This window comes from Manacus candei, unplaced genomic scaffold (assembly GCF_025592945.1).
Source record: "Manacus candei isolate 608988 ecotype Guabito, Panama unplaced genomic scaffold, ASM2559294v1 h1tg000056l, whole genome shotgun sequence".
NCBI classification, from domain to species: domain Eukaryota; kingdom Metazoa; phylum Chordata; class Aves; order Passeriformes; family Pipridae; genus Manacus; species Manacus candei.
In genome coordinates this window covers 1,074,022-1,096,028 of record NW_026138104.1, presented here as the reverse complement: position 1 = coordinate 1,096,028, position 22,007 = coordinate 1,074,022, and the positions used below count along the sequence as shown (strand labels likewise).

Genomic DNA, 22,007 nt, shown 5'->3' with positions numbered 1-22,007 from the left:
TTTGAAGGTCACCTCTAACTCCAGCGTCTATTTCTCTAGGCCTGGTGTTAGTGAAGTGCAAAATATTTTCCTTTTGCTATGCAATATATGCTTACAACAACACGAAGAACAGGAAATAGTCTTGCTAAGACAGCACCACCAGCAAGATGCTGACCAGTTTGAAATCACTGCATATCTGGGTATCTTCAAAGAGAACCTTACCTCTCAAAGTTTATAGTATTAATAAAAGATGCTCACGGGCTGCTGACGGTTTCCAGCTATAAAAAAATCTAAGAGGTCAAAGTAGGGCTAGCTTTATCACTGAGAACACATCATTTATCCAGGGTTTATGCTATTGACATGACAGAAGGGACATCATGGGGTCACTGCCACCATTTTACAAGCAAGGTCTGACACCTGTATTGTTGCATTCTTGATAGCACAATCAGCAGCACATAGTGAAACTAGTACCAGTCAAAGAGGACTCAACCATGAGGCTGCCTGCAAAGCTTCAGGTCTTAAGCTGTTACTTCTGTTTAACATGATAATCTACAGCTCTCTACAAAACCATCTAAAAAGGCAGAGTGCACATTTTATTACTGCTCTCATTTTTGCCATTTCTGTAATGAACAAAGCTGCTAAAAATCAGCTGGCTGGCAGTACTAATAGTTCAGACAAAACCAGGGAGATTTTTTTTCATCCTCTCTTATGCCTGAGGAAATAATGTATATATGGCTCTTTGCCCATCCATTACAACACAAGTCACATACCTATGCCTCTGGAGATAGGTGTTTGTGTGTGTGGGAAGCAATGCACAGGGATGAGGTGAGGTCTGGCAGGCAGCACCATGGCCTGTTGAAACCTCAAACCACACTTCACGTACACAGTTTAGTGCTCACTTCAGCCACTAACCCAAATTAGTGTCCATTCCATTTAGGTCCCCAAACTCTTGCTTGCCCAATTCACGTACTAAACCCAGGACTACACTGATCAGGACACTGGTCCCACCTCCTCACCTGACCACGTTGGGGTGTTCGAACGTCTCCAGGTGCCTCAAAACCGCCACCTCTCGGATGGTAGACAGTGGCATTCCCTCCTCACTGGTCTGCACCCGTACCCGCTTCAACGCAACAAAGCGACCTCCGTTCTTCAAGTCTCGGGCTTTGAACACCTTTCCGTAGGCCCCTTCCCCAATCTCGGCCACATATTCATACTGCTGGTCAGCCAGGTTTGTGCTGTCCTTATCCATGCTGGCACCACTCCTCTTCCTCTCGAGTTCCAAGTACCTTGAGGTGGCTCTCAGTCTTGCTTACTTTCTGAAAACTAGTCCTTTGCTTGCGTTGCAGATAGGCCACGCACTTCGTACCTCTGCCAGAGGGGCAGTAGGAAGCTCTTGCCCTCTTGTTCTTGTTCCTTTTCTGTACAGGCTCCAATGTGCCTCCTCTTTCAGCCACCAGGAATTATCATACAGTCTTCAGGAGCATTGCCTGTGTAAAGCCAATTAGATCTGGAAGGACAAACCAAGCAAGAGAAGTGAGTTTAGTTTACTTCATTACTTTACATACAAAGCAAAAACATGGTGGAAAGGAGGATGTGAGCCACGAGGGTGACATATGTATCAACGTCCCCGCATGACTGATACAACAGTACAAAGTTATCACGGTCTGCGCAAAAGGCTATGCACACAGCTACAGAGCAGTGGTGTGCTGAGGGGTTTTACTGAGCAATGGGCTAAATATGATGACCCTGTGACACATGGGTGATGGGGATGGCAGAGCTAACTATGCATGGCTGAGAAGAAGTTATGCCAAGGAACTTTTCTTCATTGCACATGGTGGACTCTTGGAAAGATATCCCATTACTGTCACTTGCTTGCAAATAATAGCATTTAGAGGTTTGTGCCTTGGTCTGCTGTCTCCTGTGCTAAGCCCTTCATGAACACATCATGAACACACCACAAGAAACAAGGTCCTGCCTCAAAGTGCCTGTGGGGAGGAGAAATACGTACATGTTTAAATGACAATAATACGTTACGGAGCATTGTGTGCTGAGGTAAACTCAGGAATGTGCACTCTAGCCAACTTATCAACAAGCAAGGGTTTTGGCTGTGGATACTGCTACCATTGTATCACCGGCAGTTCCTTGCAAACCAGCATGATGAAAGATGTCCTCAGGAACCACATGTTCTGCTGTGAGTGCATAAGGCTGGAGAGCAGAAGCAGTTCCTTCTGCATCCAGTTTTATCCACTTTCTGCAGGACTGGGCAAATCCTCTCCCTTCACAAAACTCCATATCAATTCTCTCCCTGCCCCTTTTTAATATAGCAATACTATGACCACGACTGCAGCTCTCTCCCACACTGCATTTTTACCGTGCTAGGATTAAAGAGCTCCAGACAGCTCAGTCGGGGATCCCCTAAGTGGAATCCACGCACAAAGCCAGGGGTATTCCGCACACTTACGCTGCTTTTACACCCTAGTTGCAGATGAAAAGAGCAGTCTCGAAGAAACCTGTGCCCGCTGCTCATCCCTTCTCCCCGGCTGCAGCCAGAGGCGGCTCCCTGCCTCGCCGGCGTCAGTTCCCACCACCACAGCTGCCACCGCACCGCCCCGGCCAGCGGACAGCCCCGCGCCACCCTCCTGCAGCATCACCGGGCGACACCGACCGCGGGAGAGTCCCCCGCCCGCCCCCGAGCCCCGGGGATCCCCTGCCCTCGGCCGAGCCCCGCGGTGCTGGGGGATCCCTGCCCGCCTCCGGCCCCGGTCCCCCCTGCCCTCGGCCGAGCCCCGCAGTGCGGGGGATCCCTGCCCGCCCCCGACCCCGGTCCCCCCTGCCCTCGGCCGAGCCCCGCGGTGCTGGGGGATCCCTGCCCGCCCCCGACTCCGGGGGGGTCCCCTGCCCTCGGCCGAGCCCCGCGGTGCGGGGGATCCCTGCCCGTCCCCGACCCCGGGGGGGTCCCCTGCCCTCGGCCGAGCCCCGCGGTGCCGGCCGATCCCCGCCCCCCCGGTCCCCCCGCGCGGCCGCCCGCGCCCCCCCCGGCCCGCGCCGCTCGCAGGGCGCCCCCCGGCGTCGGGCAGCGGCGCCGCGTGTGCGTGGCGGCGGAGCTGGCGGGCCTCTGCCCCGGCGCGGCCGCGTGGAAACTTACCCGTGCTCGCCCTCCCCGGGCACGGCGGGGCACCGGGGCTGCCCCTGGCCCCCGCTGCCCCCACCGCGCCGGCGAGCTCCCCTCCGCAGGCGCCCCGTAGGCGGCGGGGGGTGGCGGCGGGGGACACGCGGGGAGACGCGTCCCCGCGTTTCCTCTCAGCGGATGGAGCGGGGGGGGCGGCCCGGCTCGGCTCGGCTGCGCGGCAGGACAACGAGGGGACTCCCCCGGCGGCTCCGCCGGAGGGCCCCCCCTCCCCCGTGGTCCCCTCCGCGCCCCCGCGCCGACCCCCAGGTTGCGGCGGCACCGCGGGTTGCGCTGCCCCGGCCCGGCGGCCCAAGAGACTCGTCCGCGGTGCCGCCCGCGGGGGGGGGTGCTCGGCGTGGGCTCCCGGGCCGGGCAGGGAGGGGGCAGCGTGTGGGCCACGCCGCGGAGCCGGGTGCGCGGAGCACATGGGCGCCCCGCGTTACCTGGTGTGCGCCACGGTCCCCTGCACCGCCACCAGCTCCCCAAATAATCCTCAGCCCCGGGGGGTGGGTGGGGGGGAGGGAGGGGGTGAGTCCTCCCTAACACAAACCTCCCACTGAGCGAGGCGGGGTGGAGAGCCGGCCTGGGGTCTGCCCCTTCACATGGCGATGTCTCCGGCAGGTCCCGGCAGCGGCCGCCCGGGCCACACAGGTAGCTGCTCCGCGGCTCGGCCGCCCTCGGCTCGCATCCTCCTGCCGCCGCCGCCGGGCTGCACCTTGGCGCAGAAGGAGCTCGCACTCGTCCCCCAGCCCGCTCCTCCCGCCCCCACCCTGCCCGGGGAAAAGGAAAATGCGAAATAAAAATCGCGGCCGGCGGCCCCCGGGGAGCTGCAGCGCCACGACGGCAGCCCCGCCGGCCGCAGCCTGCGGTGCGGGGCTCGGGCACCACCGGCCCTGGGCGCCGCCGCTGCCCCGGCGCTGCCCCGGCGCTGCGCTGCCGCTCCTCGCTCGCTCCCTCGGCCTCTGTTCTGCCTGGGAGCAGCAGCAGCTTGCTGCCTTTTTTTTTTTTTTTTTTTCCCCTCTCCTCAACTTTTTTTTTTTTTCTCTTGCTTTCCCACGCTGGCTGAATGTGACTTGACCCCGTTTCAAAAAAGTTTGACATAGTGCTTCAACATTTCCGCATTCCTCCCCGACTACAAAGGCTGCAGCCGCCTCCTTCTGCTTTCTGTCTCTGCTCTCTGTCTTCACACTCAATGAAATCCTTCATGTGCCCCTGCCAAAGGCAGCCGCATACCGCAAGGGTCGCCGCGAGCGCCGCGGCCAGGCATGGCCTGGGGCGAGCGCCCCGGGGGGTCCCGGCAGGGCCCGGCCCGGCCCCGGCCCCGGCCCCGGCCCCGGCCCGGCCCCGCCGGGCTCGGCGCTGCACGGGCGCGGGCTCAGCCGGCTGCGGCAGCACTGAGAGCCCTGACTCATTCCTAGAGCTCCGCGTGCGAGGCGCTGGGAAATAACCCTTTTGGGGTTTCGGGTTTGGTGTTTCCACCCCCCCACCCCTCCCCATCCTGAAAAATAACCTTTTTCTTGTGGTGTTTTTTTTTTTTTTTCTTCTTTCTCCAAAACATCGCGGATTCTTCTGTGCCTTTTTTTTTTTTTTTTTGACTACTTTCCGTTCTCAGAGAGCGCAGAGCTCCGGCAGGAAGTAAGCGCCCATGAATGCTTTCGGGAAGCATCAAGAAACTTCGTTGCTGGAGAACACCCCCTCGCCCCTCCAGCGAAGTCTTTGCCCCAACAGGATTGCAGCTGGAGATGCACGAGGCAGCGGGGCGAGGATGGCACGGTGTGCAGAGGAGCTGGGCGTGCAGGCTGCCTGTTCTCTGATGCAGAGAATGTTTTGTATAGAGCTGATTCTTACAAATACTGAAATTCACCACAGAAAAAAAATAATCACAAAACAGATACCTATCTACTCTGTCTCCATGGGAAAAAACACACAGCCTAGTTCCCAGTTCTCCCAGCTGGTACCCTCCAGCACATGCTCTTCTGGACCTAAAGGATGACTATGGTCCAGCTCCAGAACCACCGCTCATAGTGGTTTAACCGGGAGAGGGTGGACCCAAATCCCCTTATACAATTGGAAACATAATTTAACTAAGTGGGCTTATAACTCAAAAAGGGTATGTCTAGGACTTGGCATTATACACTGATTTAGAATAACTAAAAAAAAATATATATAATACTGCACAAATGAAAAGAATTCATATCAGAAGGAAGCATATAATTTCTTACTCCAGCAATTCCACATGCCCTTCCAATTTCTGAGAGGTTTAGAAGCAACACCTGGAGGGGGGGTAGCAAGAGGAAACTGGCTGAGGGCAGAAGGGAGACTCCTTATTTCCCCTGGAGAAAACAGGGAGCTGGTAGCACTCAAGTCTTCAAGGAAAAGGCTGGTGGCATGTGAGTGCTTCCAGGAGATCATGCATATTTTGCAAGAACTTAATTTATGCTCATATTTTAGTTTTAATTACAGAAATTCCTCATCAACTTTTGATGAGGAGAAGTTGAGAGAAATATTCTGAAGTTAATGGCAGAGAAATATCAGAGAAATATTCTGAAGTTAATGGCAAACCCCATAACCTTTAAATGTGAAAATGCCACAGATTCAAATACACAGATTAAATATTTCTTTTTAAAAGATGTGAAAAATCACATCACATTACAAGGTTCATATATACATACACTACCTCCATTTTTCTGTTTCATAACATTCATGCATTTCTTAAATGTATATCCTTTCCTTTCCTTTCCTTTCCTTTCCTTTCCTTTCCTTTCCTTTCCTTTCCTTTCCTTTCCTTTCCTTTCCTTTCCTTTCCTTTCCTTTCCTTTCCTTTCCTTTCCTTTCCTTTCCTTTCCTTTCCTTTCCTTTCCTTTCCTTTCCTTTCCTTTCCTTTCCTTTCCTTTCCTTTCCTTTCCTTTCCTTTCCTTTCCTTTCCTTTCCTTTCCTTTCCTTTCCTTTCCTTTCCTTTCCTTTCCTTTCCTTTCCTTTCCTTTCCTTTCCTTTCCTTTCTTTTTCCTTTCCCTTTCCCTTTCCTTCCCTTCTTTCCCTTTCCCTTTCCCTTTCCCTTTCCCTTTCCCTTTCCCTTTCCCTTTCCCTTTCCCTTTCCTTTTCCCTTTTCCTTTCCCCTTCCCTTTCCCTTTCCTTTTCCCTTTCCTCTTCCCCTTCCCCTTTCCCCTTCCTCTTTCCTTTTTCCTCTCCCTCTCCCTAATATTTGGTCAGCTGTAACAAGCTTAGTACACAAACCCCTCCTCAGGTTCCAGAGGCATTAACTGTCTCACTTTACCTGCAATAGGCTTCACTTTTGGGAGGGAGAAGTGAAGCTTTGGTTGCTGTCTCCCCCTGAAGATCTCTGGATCTTTAAAACTCCAGTCGGGCTCTGTTAACTGTGCTGTTTCCAAGGAGGGGCTGAGGGGCACCAGGTCCTTTTGCCAGATAACTGTGCAGCCTTGTGTTCAGGATGAACGTGGAAAGGAGATTTCTGCAGTCCCCTGACATTTACTTCTGTGCTCAAATGTGCTGATTTATTATTCTCTTAATAAACGGTGTTCAAGACAAGGTCACCCTTTCAACTCAAATTTTCCCAATATTTTGGGGAAGTATATGTAATGCTTCTGTCCTTTAAAAGTGTTCTGCCTTTCTGTGTGGTGATGTCAGTAGAGATTGCTGTGGGAGATTATATGCTCATGCTGTCAAACTGAATGAATTATAACATAAAAGTGCCACATAGTTACTGTGGCTTTATATGTTCCTCAGATTTTTTTCCAAGGACTTTTTCAAAAAATGATGTGACTATTTTTTTTCTTTCTCTCTGTCTGAAGATCGGGTAATCAAACTACTCTGTCTCCCAAAGTTTGGAGTTCAAATAAGCTATACAAACATCTAAAATTACCTAAACCAATTTTCTCAATTTTCTTTATATACAAGTTAAGTGATTCCAGGAAGAAATTTCCAAACATGATTAAATATAAACACCAGCCAAATGGATGATGTTACAAATAATTTGTTGTAGAGGCTGAAATTACTTACCTGAATTGTCAGGTTCTTTGAAAATATAAGATCTCCTACATTTGTTTTAAAGTTTAAAGTCAAGAAGATGTTTCAAACAATATACATTTTAGAATAGTTATAAATAATAAAAAAGAAACTTTAAATAAAAGATTTTTTCTTTTCATAACAACCTTTAAAAATATTTAATCTTTTGTGTTCATGAAAAGAACATGCTACTTTTAACATGATTGATTTAGAGAGGTAAGTATATGTTTATTTATCAGCAATGGAAATTTCCCTATACAGAAATTAAGAAATCCCTTACTTGTTTTATAATTGGCAGTATCTTAATTTTTAGAAATTTACAGCTATTTTTAGAAATTAATATTGTAAGAAGATATTAAATATTGTTATAAAATGAATTCTGACTACCATTTGTAGTTATTTCTACACTTATGTAGTTCTAAAGTATTTTTTGTTCTAGAAAAACAAAAATTTAGGAATGTGTATTGAAAGAGGAAGAAATTTCTACACACTGTTTTCTGATTTTACATCAAAATTTTCTTTGTGAAATTATGTTTTTCCATATTTTTCAATTCTAGCATTTTTAATTCTAGCATTTCTTTAAAATCACAGTGAAAAAGAGAATCCACTTAAACTGAAATGCATTTAAAAAGGAAAATTCTAATGTATTATTTGAACTTGAATTAAACTGCAATGTAACTCCATCAAAACTAAAAAGAAATTGTGTTATATGCTGTATACAAATCATTTTCATAAAATCAGGTCTGAACTGTTTTTCTGGAGATAATGAATAAGCCAGTGGTGTGGAAATGGATAACAAGCAATTACCAAAATGAATATAAAACAGTTGATTAAAAGAATCTGGTAGTGGTGGGCAATACCAAGAATTGTGGTGAATAGACTGAGACTCGGAAAGGATGAGACATAGTGTATTATTTTGCTCTGTGTATTTTATCTGTGTTTCAGGAACAGCTGAGGTTCTGCTGGGGATTCCCAGTTTGATCTTATATGAAACGTTCTGCAAAACATGAGATTTCCTTTTCAAAGAGCAGATGTTCATGAAGCTCTTGGAAAACAGTTTGCTTTTATTATGGTGTTATTGCTGGGGTTTGTTTGTTAGCTTGCATCTTCAATCTCAGCTAAGATGATTTTAACCATTTTTTGGGGCATTTATCCTCAAGAAAACACTGGAACTGATGAGAGACCAGCTATTCTTGTAGTAGAGATACATCAGTCAAAATCAACCAGAATTTGTTTAAAATGTTAGCATAAATTATTACTTTTTAGAAGTTCCCTTTAGCAAGCCCAAATAGGTCTTATAAAGAAAAAAGTAGTAATTATACTGCATAGAAAATTGTTCCTGAAAAGATATTTTAGATATCATGTCTAATACCAAAGTTGGGAAATAATTATTCTCACCTATCATTAGTTGTGTTATAGCTGTGTGAAAACAGACTATAAATATATACTGAATATTTTAAAGCTGCTTTTAATGAAGCATAGGCATAATGAGAAAGATTATATAACTGAACACTAAGAATTAATTCCAATGTGAAATGTGAAAATATTGTTCATATGTAACTTCTTAGTTGAACAAGAACCTATAAAAATTCTAACATATTTACAGAAAAATAAGTCATTAATATTCACATAATATTTTCACTAATTCAAGTGAGAGAAAGTACTATCTAATCCATGTAAAACATATGCAGCCATGGCATAATTGGCAGTGATTAAGGCATCTAAGCCAATTACAGTATGATTTTTTATTTTCGTTTTCTTTCAGTCACAACCTTTGTTTACAGCAGATACTTTTATATTTTACAAATTGTATCTTTCTGTTTTTACATTAATAAACTATACTGTGGGGCTATTGTTTCTTAGTACAAAGAACCATAACATAATGTCAGGCATTTAAGCAAACATATATTTCCCCATATTTGTTTGTGTATGCTTTAGTAATTACCAGTCACAGGAGTGGCCAAGAAACGTGCCATGTGAAAGGCATGCCTACAACTAACACAAGCCTGTTACTTGTCTCTGTATACTCTGTATAATCTGAAGACTGCACCGAGGAGAATCCATCACCCGTATTTTCCTATTTAGCTCTTAAGGCAAGAGTTAACAAATTTCATTTGCTCTCTTCAGAAAGTTGACTTTTGAGGATTATTCTGCAATGGATGATCAAGGGCAAAAAGTATGCCTACTGTCAAGAAAACAGTTTGCTATCTCTATTTGCTTTGTTCCCTAAAGCTTTACCTCAGAACTGGGTCCCCTCTTGCACTCCAAACTGTGCAGCATTACCCTGAAAGGCAGTCTGCACCAAAGTGCTTGCAGTCAGAGCCAGGGAAATGGAAGGATAGGAAAGGGAAGAAAAATCACTGAAAATCATGCTGCAGATCAGTAGGGAAAAAGTAGAGCGAACAGATGAAGACTTCTGAAGTCCTAATTCTATGATCTAGCACAGGGGTAGTTACAACATAGCATGCATGCTGCAGACTGTGTCTAAGGCAGTGGGGTCCCGGTGGCATGTGCAACGAGGCTGGCAGCCAGGCGGTGCCACTGTGGAAGCTGCTAGGTAGTCCAAATCCCTAACAAGAGTGACAGTGGGGAAGTAAGCCAGCAGAGTCTGCTGGCACGGGCACTGCCAGCTCATCCTGGGACCCTGCGGCATGCAGCACAAGGTGGAACTCCCAAGGAGCTGATGCCATCTCCCATCTGTGGTCTTTTGCTGGCACTCTTCCTTTCAGCCGAGAGTGCTGAGCTGAGGGGTGTCTGTCTTGGCCTCAAGATTCACATGTTTTTGGAATGAAGCTCATTGGTGCAGAAACATCAGCCACCCTGAAGCTGGAAATAATCAGCAATTGAGGGACGTGGTAGAGAAGAGATCTGTGTTTTATTTGTTTCCAAGTGTTTTGCCTAATTTACAGTCATTGCTTGTTGGTGTTATATTCTACACTTCTTTAAAGAAATACTTGGTATGGGTAAGATTCTTCCCTCTTCCTTTCTACTCTAATTGTTTTAGTGGCTTTTGCATCTACTCAGATAATTGTATTTACATCTGTGCATATACATTCGTTGCATGGCCATATTACTCTTACTTCATGCCTTTTGTAGAATACTTATTCATCTCTGTTTTCCATTCAGTGCAGGAAAGAAGCAGAGACAAATCTTTAGCTGTGAAAACTGATGTTGTCTGTGGAAACTTAAAAAGAACACCCTATTTTATTTGTACACCATAATCTTAAACTTTTTGTGTCATTCTGGTCTTAAAAAATGACTCAGAATATGACTTATTTTAGAGTGTAGCTCTGATCTGGAAAGTTGGCCACAGAAAACAATACTTAGTTGATCTGGCCCCAAGTGAGCATAGTCTGACTGCTGGTAACAGTGACTAAAACAAGATTGTATACATTTTTCTTCTGTCAGCATTTCACAGAAAGGGAAGAGACTTTGAATGCAGATAATGCATGGACCAAGTTCTTAAACATGTTCCAGCTGCGGGCTTCCTTCTGTCATGAAGAAAGAACCTACCTTATCCCAGAGCCCACATGGTGTTTATGTAGTGGATGGCCATTAAGCCTTTTTTGTGTTGCATTTGGGAACTAGGTAAATTTGATCTGGAAATTGCCAGTTCACCCACAACTCCAGCATACCATCTGTATTGTCCCATTTTGGAGATGAATGGCTTATTTGCTTCTGCTTAATGAAAAAATGCATTTTTCATAGTGTGCTAGAAAAACTGGTGTGTGAGATAGGAATATGCCCAAAGTATGATGTCACTGTAAATTAATGCATATTTAGCAAAAAAATCAGTAGAAATATGACAACATGTGATCTCTGGTGTCAATCAGTAAAAAGAAATGTAATGAAAATTAAGTTGAAATTATATAGCGTTTTGACTGGAGAAAAAATTAATAGCATAAAACTTCTAGGATCTGGTGAGAAACTGATGCCCTAAAGCACTAAAGCAGCATCCTGTCCTATCAGTAAGGTAATGGAGGGGATAAGTAATGGTTGCTGGTCAGCAGCTGCAACAGGGAGCAGTGCTTTCTTAGGCAGAAATAGCTGAGAGTTACGTTGTATCATTGATTGACGTATGCAGGTCTATCATAGAATCATAGGATGTTAAAGGTTGGAAACGACCTTGAAGATCATCTAGTCCCAACACCCCCTGCCATGGGCAGCGACACCTCCCACTGGACCAGGTTGCTCAAAGCCCATCCAACCTGTCTCTCCAATCTCTGCTATTTATTGATCTAGATCAGAAACAACTGGCTTAATTTACAGCACAGATCTGTGTTAGGCATTAAGAAACATTATCTAAAGACAGGTATATGGTTAAGTACAAGTATTCTAGTGCAGGGTCAGGCAACCACAAGAGACAAATATCTTTTGGGAATGATCTAATTCTGCTCCAGAGAACTGGGATGGACTAGGTCTTTCTGAGATCATCTCCTGTGTAGCTGAATGCGTTTCTGATTATGTACCACTCCTGAGTACAAACACAGTAATACTGTTTAACAATCAACGGTTGTGACAGAATGCATAACTTTTTGGATAAGAAAGTAATTTTATATATCCTAGAAAAGCACTGGGAACATGGAGACCCTGTAGCTAACTGCTCTCCAACATTCAATAGCAAGTGTTTTAACACTGATCACTCTATCTACAGTGTCACATCAGTGCACCCACCTGTTTTTTCCCAGTTATCTGGTAAATACATAGCAATGATTTGCAAAGGGGGAAACTTGGTCTGCCTTACACAGTTCCATGTATTAGAAAGCTGGGATACAAAGGAAGGCAAAACTTTAACAGCAATCAAAATTAGTAGTAATGACAACAAATCATACCAGCCAGTATTATTGACCTCTTTGGCATCCAGTGATGACAGTTTTGTGAAAACTGTCATAAAAGACTAACACAATGCTGTGAATATTGGTAAGTGATGCCAATATATTCACCTATTGCATTATTTGAAATAGCTATGCACTTTAAATTAGAAACTCTGTCAGATGAAGGTATATTTTTATACATTATATATGTTACACTGCCTTAAAAATACTATATTATTCTTATTTCTATGAATCTCTTTTTAATCTCTTCAGCCTATGCAATGTTGAAGGAATAGTTGCCTTTTTGAGTGAAATGGAGGCTGTTGAGGATTATTCATCTCACTGTAGTGCCACAGGGTAGGGACTGATGGCTTCTGGTAAGCAATTCTTTAAGGCTGTCCACGATGGAGATTTAGAAATATAGTGTCATTCAATCCAAATTGTAATTGTTATTGATTTCATTATACTGCACCTTTGGTTAGACCTCGATATTTCTAGAGCAGGCATAAAATGCAATACATGCTGAAGTAATGTATATAACAGTGGTTGTAACATGTTGTTGCCTACAGTTTTAAAGGAAGATTAGACTTTGGAAATAGTGGGCAGCTATGTTTTCAGGATAGAAGCACTTCTACTGGTATTCTCTGGAGTATGATGTGATCTCATTGCACATGGATTTACACACATAACTTCTATTAAAATCAATCAAGATTCCTTGCATAAATCCTCTCGTTTATCCACTGGAATAATGTATCCCTTAAGGCTGCAATACAACTTAATCTATTTAGTAAATGTAATATAATACTACAGTATGAAAAAGACTTGGGAAACTAATGTTGAGCATGCACGAGCTCATTTCAGGAGCATTCCAGATTCATAGATACATCAACTGTTTACTATCCACACATACCAGAAAGCTTCTATCAAATATAATTATGCAGTAGATTATGTACAATGGATGCCTGCCAATATTCCCTACTTGTAAGACCACTATTGTAGGAGGGTCAGTTCTGAGTGTGTAGTCTGGCCTTCATCAAGTGATACTCTTCTTAAGCTTCTTTAGAAAATTAATTTTTTGTTCTCGTGCCTGGTGCAAGCAATATCCTGTAGTTATTAAAAGCCAGCATTACTGTCAGGATGTCACATTTCTAATTTCTATACCAAGCAGATGAGGTAAACATGGGATTTCAGGTACCAGATAATGGAAACAGCTAATAAATAAAAAAAAAAAGAACAGCTATACTAGGTCAGAACAAAGATCTCTATAGTGTCTGTAGTGCAGTCCCTGACAGTGGTTAATAATGTATGCCTAGGGGAATAGTATAAGCGTGGTACTATCAGTTCCCTACTCTACTGTTACACTTTCAAGATAAAGGAAATTGTCTGATGGTTAGAACTAGGGATTAAACTCCCACAGTTCAAGCTCCTAGACTTGCCTCTGCTATTAGTACATAAAGCTGAGCAAATAAGAAACAGTGTGCGCGCCAACCCAGCCATTGCTAACATGATTCCCCTATCCCTGTTTCACAGGGTCAAGACTGTGAAGGGTCCTACACAAGGGAGCAGTCATTAATCACTGTCATTATTTATGACAGGGGAGTAAAGCCATTATTTACCTCTTCTTAGCTAGTAAGAATATTCCAAACTTTAATGGGAAATTGCATCATCTTTCAAGTGTGGGCGTATATAGGCACACATGCGTGTACACACACAGCTCAAATATATTTCTCTGAACAAGATCTAACATCGCTGACAAAACCTCACCAGGTATTCAAAGGAGATGACATTAAAAAGCAAAATAATTACTTCATGGTTAAGCTGCATAATTGCCTATTTTGTGATAGTGTATATATATTGAAATCAGAATCAATGAATGACAAAGTTATCACCAATATTATACTGAATGCTTTGGGTCCTTCTATGTTGAGAGACCTGGGAGTGCTGCAGTACTCCATGTCAGGGCAAGACCAGGGTGTGTACAGCTCCCTCTTCCTCCTCCTTTCCCTATTCTCTATGCCCCACCTTTTTGCAAAAGGTAAACTCAGATTTCTGGGTTGGACAGGACCTGTGGAACCTTCCCACTAGGATGGAGACACCCAGTGACTTACTGGGGTTTCTCACTGCAGATTCTGAGATTTCTAACATCCACCTAACATAGCTATTGTATTGCTTTTTTATTTCCTAAAAGCTTTGCCATGTAATAATTTGCTGCACATATTTTCTAAGTACTTAAGGGAAAAACAAACCAGAAGCAAGAGCAGAAGCAAATAAAGGAGATAGGCGTATACAACCTGCTTCATCCAGCCTGTCCATTATTGGTGTAAGAGCAGCTCTTATTGAAATCTTTCTGTCTCTCTGCTTCACTGATTAAACTACCCTGATCTGTTTTCATGTCACAACTGAAAACATCGACCAGCTTTACCCTTTGGTACAGTTCAGTAGTGAACCTCTTCATACTAATTCTATGACTGTTTGAGTTTATTCTTATATATGACTCCATTCCAGGAAAGACTAATGCATCAAAATGAAACTTATAAGGAATTTGGATGTCCAGATTTATAATCACAGTCCCAAAAACTCCCACTCTCCTACTGCTTGAACTGAAGCACACTAAATTCAGTAATTCAGTTTTCTGCATTTGGGGATACGGGTATTTCCAAAAATGTCCACCAATAATGTAGCACAAAGGTTATTAAGACAGTAATTTTTAAAAAATCTATGAAGAACAATAGGCTTCTCATAGGTCTATCTGAAGCAGAATTTTGACTGGTTTCTTTTCAAGTATGCCTTTATATATTGTTTCCACAGTCCTTGGAAGCTCTTAATGGTTATGTGTAACAGCTTTGCCATAACACCTGCCATTCAGAGAAAACCAGATAGTTGCAGTTAAAAGCTAAAGGTGTTCTTGTATTTATTGTATAGAGTACTTTCCCAGTACTTTAGACCACTGTTTAGCAAAGAATAATTATCCAGAGGATTTTGTTGCAAGATAAGAATCTTATTGCAATTTTCACCTCTTTTATTGTATTGCATAAGTGTGTGGTAGCTAAAATACAAACATGTTGCATAGGACTGTATTTTCTCTTGAGACCATGCCTAAAGGAAAAAAAAATAAGGCATGTGGTACCGCAGAAAATATTGCTTCTGTCAAGGTTCCTTCTGTCAGCTTTAGTCTCCTGAGGAAATGATGAATCCTTCTCTTTGCTGTCCTAAAAACAAATGTAAAAGGTTGGGATGACATGACAGATGATTTTCTTACCATGCTTTGCATCACTGAAGAATGCGTTCTCTGACCTCTTCTCTTGGCCATACTACAATTGAGAAAGCAGTTAGTAGATCAGTGGTTTTTTTCAGTTGTTAATTAAAAACTGACCCCTGAAAAACTTGGAAGCAGCTTAAAACTCATAAATTTGGAGTATTAGGTAGAGATGTAGTGAGTTTTGAGGGGCAAGAAATGATCTCTCATACCTAACCTCAGTGTACTCTATAAAAACATTGAGAAGTCCTACAGAACTGCTAAACTCAGTAAAGACACTGCACGAAATTTAAGGATAGAAAAATGGAGCCAAGAAGACTAGTGTAAGGCAGAAACAATGCAGAAAAATCTGAATTTTGCCACTCTGGTGTGTAAGAAGGCTGTTCCTGCCACAGGAAAGAGAGTGGCAGGGCTAAGGGACGAGCTAGGACAGGACTCTGCAGAGTTAAGCTGAATCCAGCTGCCACTGTGGGGAGGGAAGGGGAGGGAGAGACAGAGACATCGGAGGCTTGTGGCGCTTGTGGCAAGCCTGCCCAGTGTGGCTACCAGCAGTGCCACTGTACCCCCTTCCTGCCAGTAGCTGTCCCCATCTTCTGGCGTAGGCAGAGCAGGCAGTGAGGCCACAGACACTGTGCTGCACCCTTCCTCCCCTCACCACACATCCCCATCTCTCTTTTTGCCACTTTGCTGTATATTCGGCTTGTTGTATCATTGATACAGCCACGCCCTCCTCTCTTACAGTCTCACAGGTCCCTTGCTGCTGTTTTAACATTTTTCTAGCATATGTACATGCTTTCCTGGAGTACACTCTCATCCCCCAAACACAAATGATCCCTAAGTATCAGAAGCTGCAGTATAATGGCAACTAAAGCTGCTTTCTGAGTGATGAAGAGGAATGGAAAGGGTGCTTGTGTATGTCAAAGACTCTTTCACTTTATACAGGAACCAGCAATGACGCACTAGAGCAAAAGAAATCATTCTTGAAGAGTTTGGGTTCAGCCTGCCTCAAAATTGTGCTCAGGGGAGTCTCAGGCTGCAAGGAGGAGCTGAACTCCCGATCACTGAAGGCATAGAAAGTTCAAGGCTCTTGCACCACCAGAAGAGGCTCAGTATCTTTTAAGACTGAACCAATAGTGAATTAATGGGGCTGTTTGCATTTATAGTTATGAAGTTAAAATCTTGGGTTTCTGTTTTTTGTTTGTTTGTTTGGTTGGTTGTATTGTTTTGTTTTGTTTTGTTTTCAAGTAGAAACCACCATAATAAGGGAAGAAGGCACAGAGCTGACTGGAAATCTGCAGACACCAGGATGCATTAAAAGCGACAGCTTTTTTGTATGGGATGTGACAGCTCCTCTAAAAAAACTATTTAAGGTTTGAGGGAGAAAAGCATGCAAATGGGATGCCTGGTTTACAAAAGTCCATCCAGCAGCTTGCATGAGCTTCCAGGGGAGCTGCTGGGAACTCAGAGGCTTTCAAGGACTCTAAAGATTTTAAAAAACAGGTCTATTATTTAGTTGTCTAACTTGAGGCTCCTGCTTCTAAAGTCATGTTTTATATCTCCATAATAGGTTGGGAACTTATTCATGCACTAAAAGAAAGAGATCTGAGGGTAAAGATTACAGACTAATTTCACTTATTATCATCAATGAAATTTTTGGTGCTCATCATCCAAAAGAACAAATTAAAAAGATGGAAATTTAAGAGTGCTGCAACAGACTCCCCGTTGAGTAATATTTTATCAACACTTAATTTTTCATCACAGAAAAAACATAGAAATGAAACCAGTAACTGTGGTTATTGCTTATCAGCTACACAACAAGAAACTTGACTCAGCAAAGTAAGCTGTCAGTGCCACACACATCAAATTAAGTACACAACTGCCTTTTTACTGCAGCGTAATAACGAATATACAAACTTAAAATTAAACTACAAGGTGGTTATTTCAAATGCCCTTCTTTGTACTAAAAGATCAATGAAAATTACTGATGTGAGGGTCCCTTGTGTTCCCATGCATGTATTTGGGTATTTGGAAACTGATTTTTATGTAGTTGTTCAATCTTTTAGCAGACAGGAAAGTATACATTGTTCTTGAAAAAGATGAGGTTAATGTGAGTCGTTGCTAAATTTACCCATTGCATTAAATCTGTAAAATTATAATTTTAAAATAAGTGAACAAGGTTACTCTGAATTTGGCATTTTACTTGGCAGCAAAAGAAACCTGAATAAGACTCCTGCAGTATATCTGTACCAGCTCAGACATTTGCAATATAGAAGTTGAGCAAATTGCTGTCTGCCTTTCAATTAGAAACAGTATCACTGGAGATCTGCATTATAGTATTTAAAAGCCTGTAACTGCAAAATCTGATCCTGTGAATCGGAGAAAAAATGGATCTGGATAGCCAAGTTCCCACAGCTCTGTTGAAGCCCACTGAAGTTAGAGCCTCAACCTTTCTTGTTGTCTGAGAAATATATGACAGTCCTAATTAATTGAAATAGGCTCTGGACATGCATAAAAATAACTGAAATTGAGGGAAAATGTGAATTTATCTTCCTTAAACGTCAGTTTCCCCATTTGTGTTTTGAAAATGTAATAAAAATAAATATTATTATGAATTAAAATGATGAATTACTAATTAAATAAGCATTTTTACATGTAAAGGAGTAAGAATAGATATCTAAGATGTGTTCTAGCACAGCAGATACACAAGTTAACAAGGAATTTGCCATGGTTCTGCAAATGTGCCAGCTGCACACTAAGGAGCTGGTCATTCCCTGTCATGCTAACAAAGACCATTTTTGTCAGGCAGAGGCACCTTCAAAATGTTTCTTCTAGTTCAGATTATTGTCTGATAGGAGCTGTCTGCTTATGTAGCTATTCTGAAAGACATGCTGTAGTTAGATACTATGGAGAGGTCCATCTTCCCGAATTGTAGCTATCTAAAGTTTAGGAAGCTACTCCAGACAAACAAGTTATTTTCCCTCCATAGTTACCAAAGGTAAGCACTTGCAGAGAATTACTCATACTACTGCTTTTAATTATCTATTTTAAGTCCCGATGACTCATGCTATAAGTATTTATGTCTTTCTAAATGTAACACCTATCTTTTTGATCAACAAAGGTAGGTGAGATGAATGGCCTCTTTGGTGTAGGGGAATGTGCCTTTCCTTAAGGGAACTGTGCCTAATCAAAACACCATGAATGATCTGTGCCCTCTAAACTGGAGGGATTGGTGGTGGTTAAAACCAACTAGTCCATGTTTCTGGGGGTGGATAAACTGTAGGATTTAAACCAGGAGATCAACCTGAGCAGTTTAGCTTTGAAACCATATCATCAGGTGATGAACTCTAAGTCCCTAATACTAGGGGTATCAGTAATAAGACTGTGCAAAGAGATTTAAGGGAAGTTTGACTGTTAGAAAATTTAAAAGATAAAAAAATTAAGGAGACATCATTATCCCAGTACAAACAATATGTTACTAATGACTTCAGTCTGAAAAATCTTTCCCCACTGACAATACACAGGTTGAAGAAATGATGTGTGATTATAACTCTAAAAACCAAATTTTTTTTTAAAGTCTACAATTAATTTATTTGGAGTAACTTCTGCAGTGTTCTGTTCCTTTGCCCCTTCAGGAGTCTCTCAATTCTGGCCTGCTTCTGATTTTAATTAAGGGGAAAAAATGATACAGATATCTTCTTTCATGAATCCCAGAAGGGATGATCGAAATTATAAAAGGTAAAGGAATACTTTAGACTCAAGGAAGTAGGAATTATGAATTACAGACAATATACTATTATATTAAACATTCTTTTAAATCATCATGGGTTTTTTTCTTACCAAAGCTTTGCCTTTAGCTCCTAGTTCCACTAACTATCTTTTGAAATGGATGCCAGGCCTCTCCATTCTTTTTGTGTTTGTTCATTTTATCCAGGGGTGGGAGATTAATGCTAGAAAACAGAAAAAACACTTTGCTTCAAAGTGTGCCAAAAAGGTAGCTGAACACCAGCACTCTATGGGCAAAAAGTCTGTACTGACCACATTTTAGGCAGATCCACTGACTGCAATAAGAGCTGGAATGAGTACAACTCAAAAGTTGATTCCATCTAATGTAAGAAGGGAATCTCCTTTGATTTATATACAGTTCTATAAAAAGTGTAAATTACAATAGCCTGTGTAAATTAGGTTTAGCATAATTTGCTTTTTTGTAGATATATTTTCATTGGAACAGGCTTTATCTAAGTAGAGCTTTTAAACAACAGGGTCCACAATTCAAACCTTTTTTCAGTGGCGTAGAAACCAGACTTCCATAAAACAAATTCTTTCAATTGGGCTTTTTTTAGTGAAACTTAGAGGGTAATTTAGAGGGTTGGTGATGAGAGACAGTCTTGCAAAATTTGATGATATTTCAAAGTATTGTAGTAATTTAAAACACACAGCTTAGGAAATGCAAGAATTTTGTATTTAACCAAGAGGTCAGTTTCCTTGAGTTTTGAATTACTATTGAAGTTGTTAATATATCCTGTGATCAGCTTGGGAAAGAAGTTATTTTCCAGGTGAATCTTGCTCTATAGCTGAGCGAGTTTCCTTTTCATCCCTTTGGTCCTGAAATGCTGCTTCAATACAGAAAAAATAAGAGATTTCTAGATGTTCTAAAATTTTAGTTAGGTAAAAAATACCATGAGAGAATCACTCTTATGGCATTCTGAGACCTGATATCTAAGAAAACTAAGAAGCAGAGAAGCTAAAATGAAACAAAAAGCAAGAGAAGGTTGAGCATATTTTTCAATATAGTAAAAACCATAAACCAGCGTAAGTTTAGAAAAAAAACAATAATTACCTTTTAGTTTCAACTAAATTTAAATTATTGATACAAACTGCAGTTGGTTCCTTTTATATTCACAGAATCACAGAATGGTCGAAGTTAGAAGGTGTCTTTGGAACTCATCTGCTCCAATCCTGCTGCTCAAGCAGGGTCACTTAGAACCAGTTACCCAGGACATGTCCAGGCAGCTTCTGAATATCTCAAAGGATGGAAATATGTCTCTGCAGGTAACCTGCAGCATTTGTTCAAGAAAACAAATGGATGGAAAGAAAGACTTTGTTTTTGTTTCCTGACAGGACTTAAAAAAGTACCTCTCGCTTCGGTGAATCAAGGATTCAATATGGATTTCCTCAGCTGCTTCTTTCCCTCTTCATCTTCATGCTTAATTGATATTGATGACCTAATAGTCAAAAACTGATTGTAGTGAACTTCACATCTTGTCTAAAGATACTTGTTTAAAAGGGAACATTGTCTCTCACCACACGAAATAATACTGAGTCTGTGGCTCTGGAGCACAAATAGAGCTTCAGGGCATTGTGTGTGGCTCTGATGGAATCCAGAGGAGCTGAGGGAATTCCTCTCTGTGGTTGGGGACCACAGGAAAACCATGCTTGTTACAAGAGTGATTCCTGTGACCCATATAAAACGGGACAATAAAAGGCTGAGCAATGGCACAAGGGAAGACCCTTCCTCCTCTCTCCACATGCACAAAATAAGGAAAAGGACAATGAAGGAGAGAAAAAAACCCCATACTGTAGTAAGAGGTTGAAGATAAGACTGGGGAAAATGAATATTATTATTAGAAACACTTTTTATTCCCTGCCAACATCTACAAAAAACAGTGGAAATATGATGAGTGAAGTGGTTGAGATCCACAATAAAAGGCTGAGCTTTGCACTATGGCATCTCTGTGTCTTCTCCAAGTCCAATGATCAAAGGTCAGTGTGTTCTACTCTTTGATGGCATTTTGTATAACAGTGAAACTTGAGGAGGACAATTCTTATTATCCCCATTTCTATGTGCCTATGCAGTTCTATTGTGGAATGATTAATAAAAAAAAAAACAAACAAACCAACAACAAAACCAACACAGGAAACAAACAAAAGCAAAAACACAATGCAGCCTAAAAGTTAGTGGCAAACAAATAAGAATGTTTTGCTCTCTAGGCTCCCTCTTCTGGCTCTGGACTAGTAGTTTTTTAACGAGCACTGTTACTGGAATCATATTCATTTCTGTTAACCGAATAATTCCTTCAGTGCACAAAGAAATAAAGAGAAAATACTGGGGAAATAGGAGAAACTCCTTCTTGCCCAAGAAAAAAACTGAATCAATATCCCAAGAAAGATTTTGCATTTTTAAGGTGTGGTGGCAAAAGGAATTTGAAAAATTCTCAGCTAGTTATTAGTAAATGTCCAGTATTCGATAAGTTAGAGATGATGAATGTTTTATTTGTAATGTATTAGATTCAGTAAATATTTAAACCAATATCCCTCTGCAGCTTCTGTGACTTATTTGTCAATAACAGGTGTACTGGAACTGAAATATTTCCATAGTTTAAATAAAACTTTTTCCACAGTGACTTCAGTAGACCATAAAAAACTATCTTGAAACCTAAAAGATGTAAGTCTTTGAATTCAGAAATTGTTGACAAATGTAATAAGTAAAGACCCGGTCATGTCAAAGAGGGAATGGCACAGAGCTGCAGCAGAGCACAGGTGCATATTTGTTTTGGGGCACAACAATATATTTTTTTCCTCTGGTCATAAACCCCAGAAAACAGGTCATTGCTGGAGGAAAAATGAAGTTTTGGGTGTGGCACCTTCTTCCCCCCACATCCCACCTCCCAAGTACTTAATATATGTACAGAGCTAGAGACTTTAGTAATAACATATCATTTTTTTTTTTCTGTTCACTTTTCTTACTTAACTGTGCTGGTTTAAAGGT

At 42.2% G+C, this 22,007-nt stretch overlaps 1 protein-coding gene across 4 annotated transcripts in view; it reads right to left on the bottom strand.

Moving 5' to 3' along the window:
- CDK6 (cyclin dependent kinase 6) overlaps nt 1-22,007 on the bottom strand; it is a 166,621-nt gene that overhangs the window by 129,778 nt on the left and 14,836 nt on the right. Inside the window, exons 1-2 of one of the 4 annotated variants that reach the window (XM_051802192.1) lie at nt 3,699-4,113; nt 996-1,486 (exon numbers count right to left, since the gene is read on the bottom strand). In XM_051802192.1, coding sequence (XP_051658152.1) covers nt 996-1,228 — 233 coding nt within the window. In that variant the 5' untranslated portion in view covers nt 1,229-1,486; nt 3,699-4,113. Of the gene's footprint in view, nt 1-995; nt 1,487-3,124; nt 3,570-3,591; nt 3,641-3,698; nt 4,114-22,007 lie in introns of those variants that run through there. The other 3 variants (XM_051802196.1, XM_051802193.1, XM_051802194.1) reach the window with 3 other exon arrangements.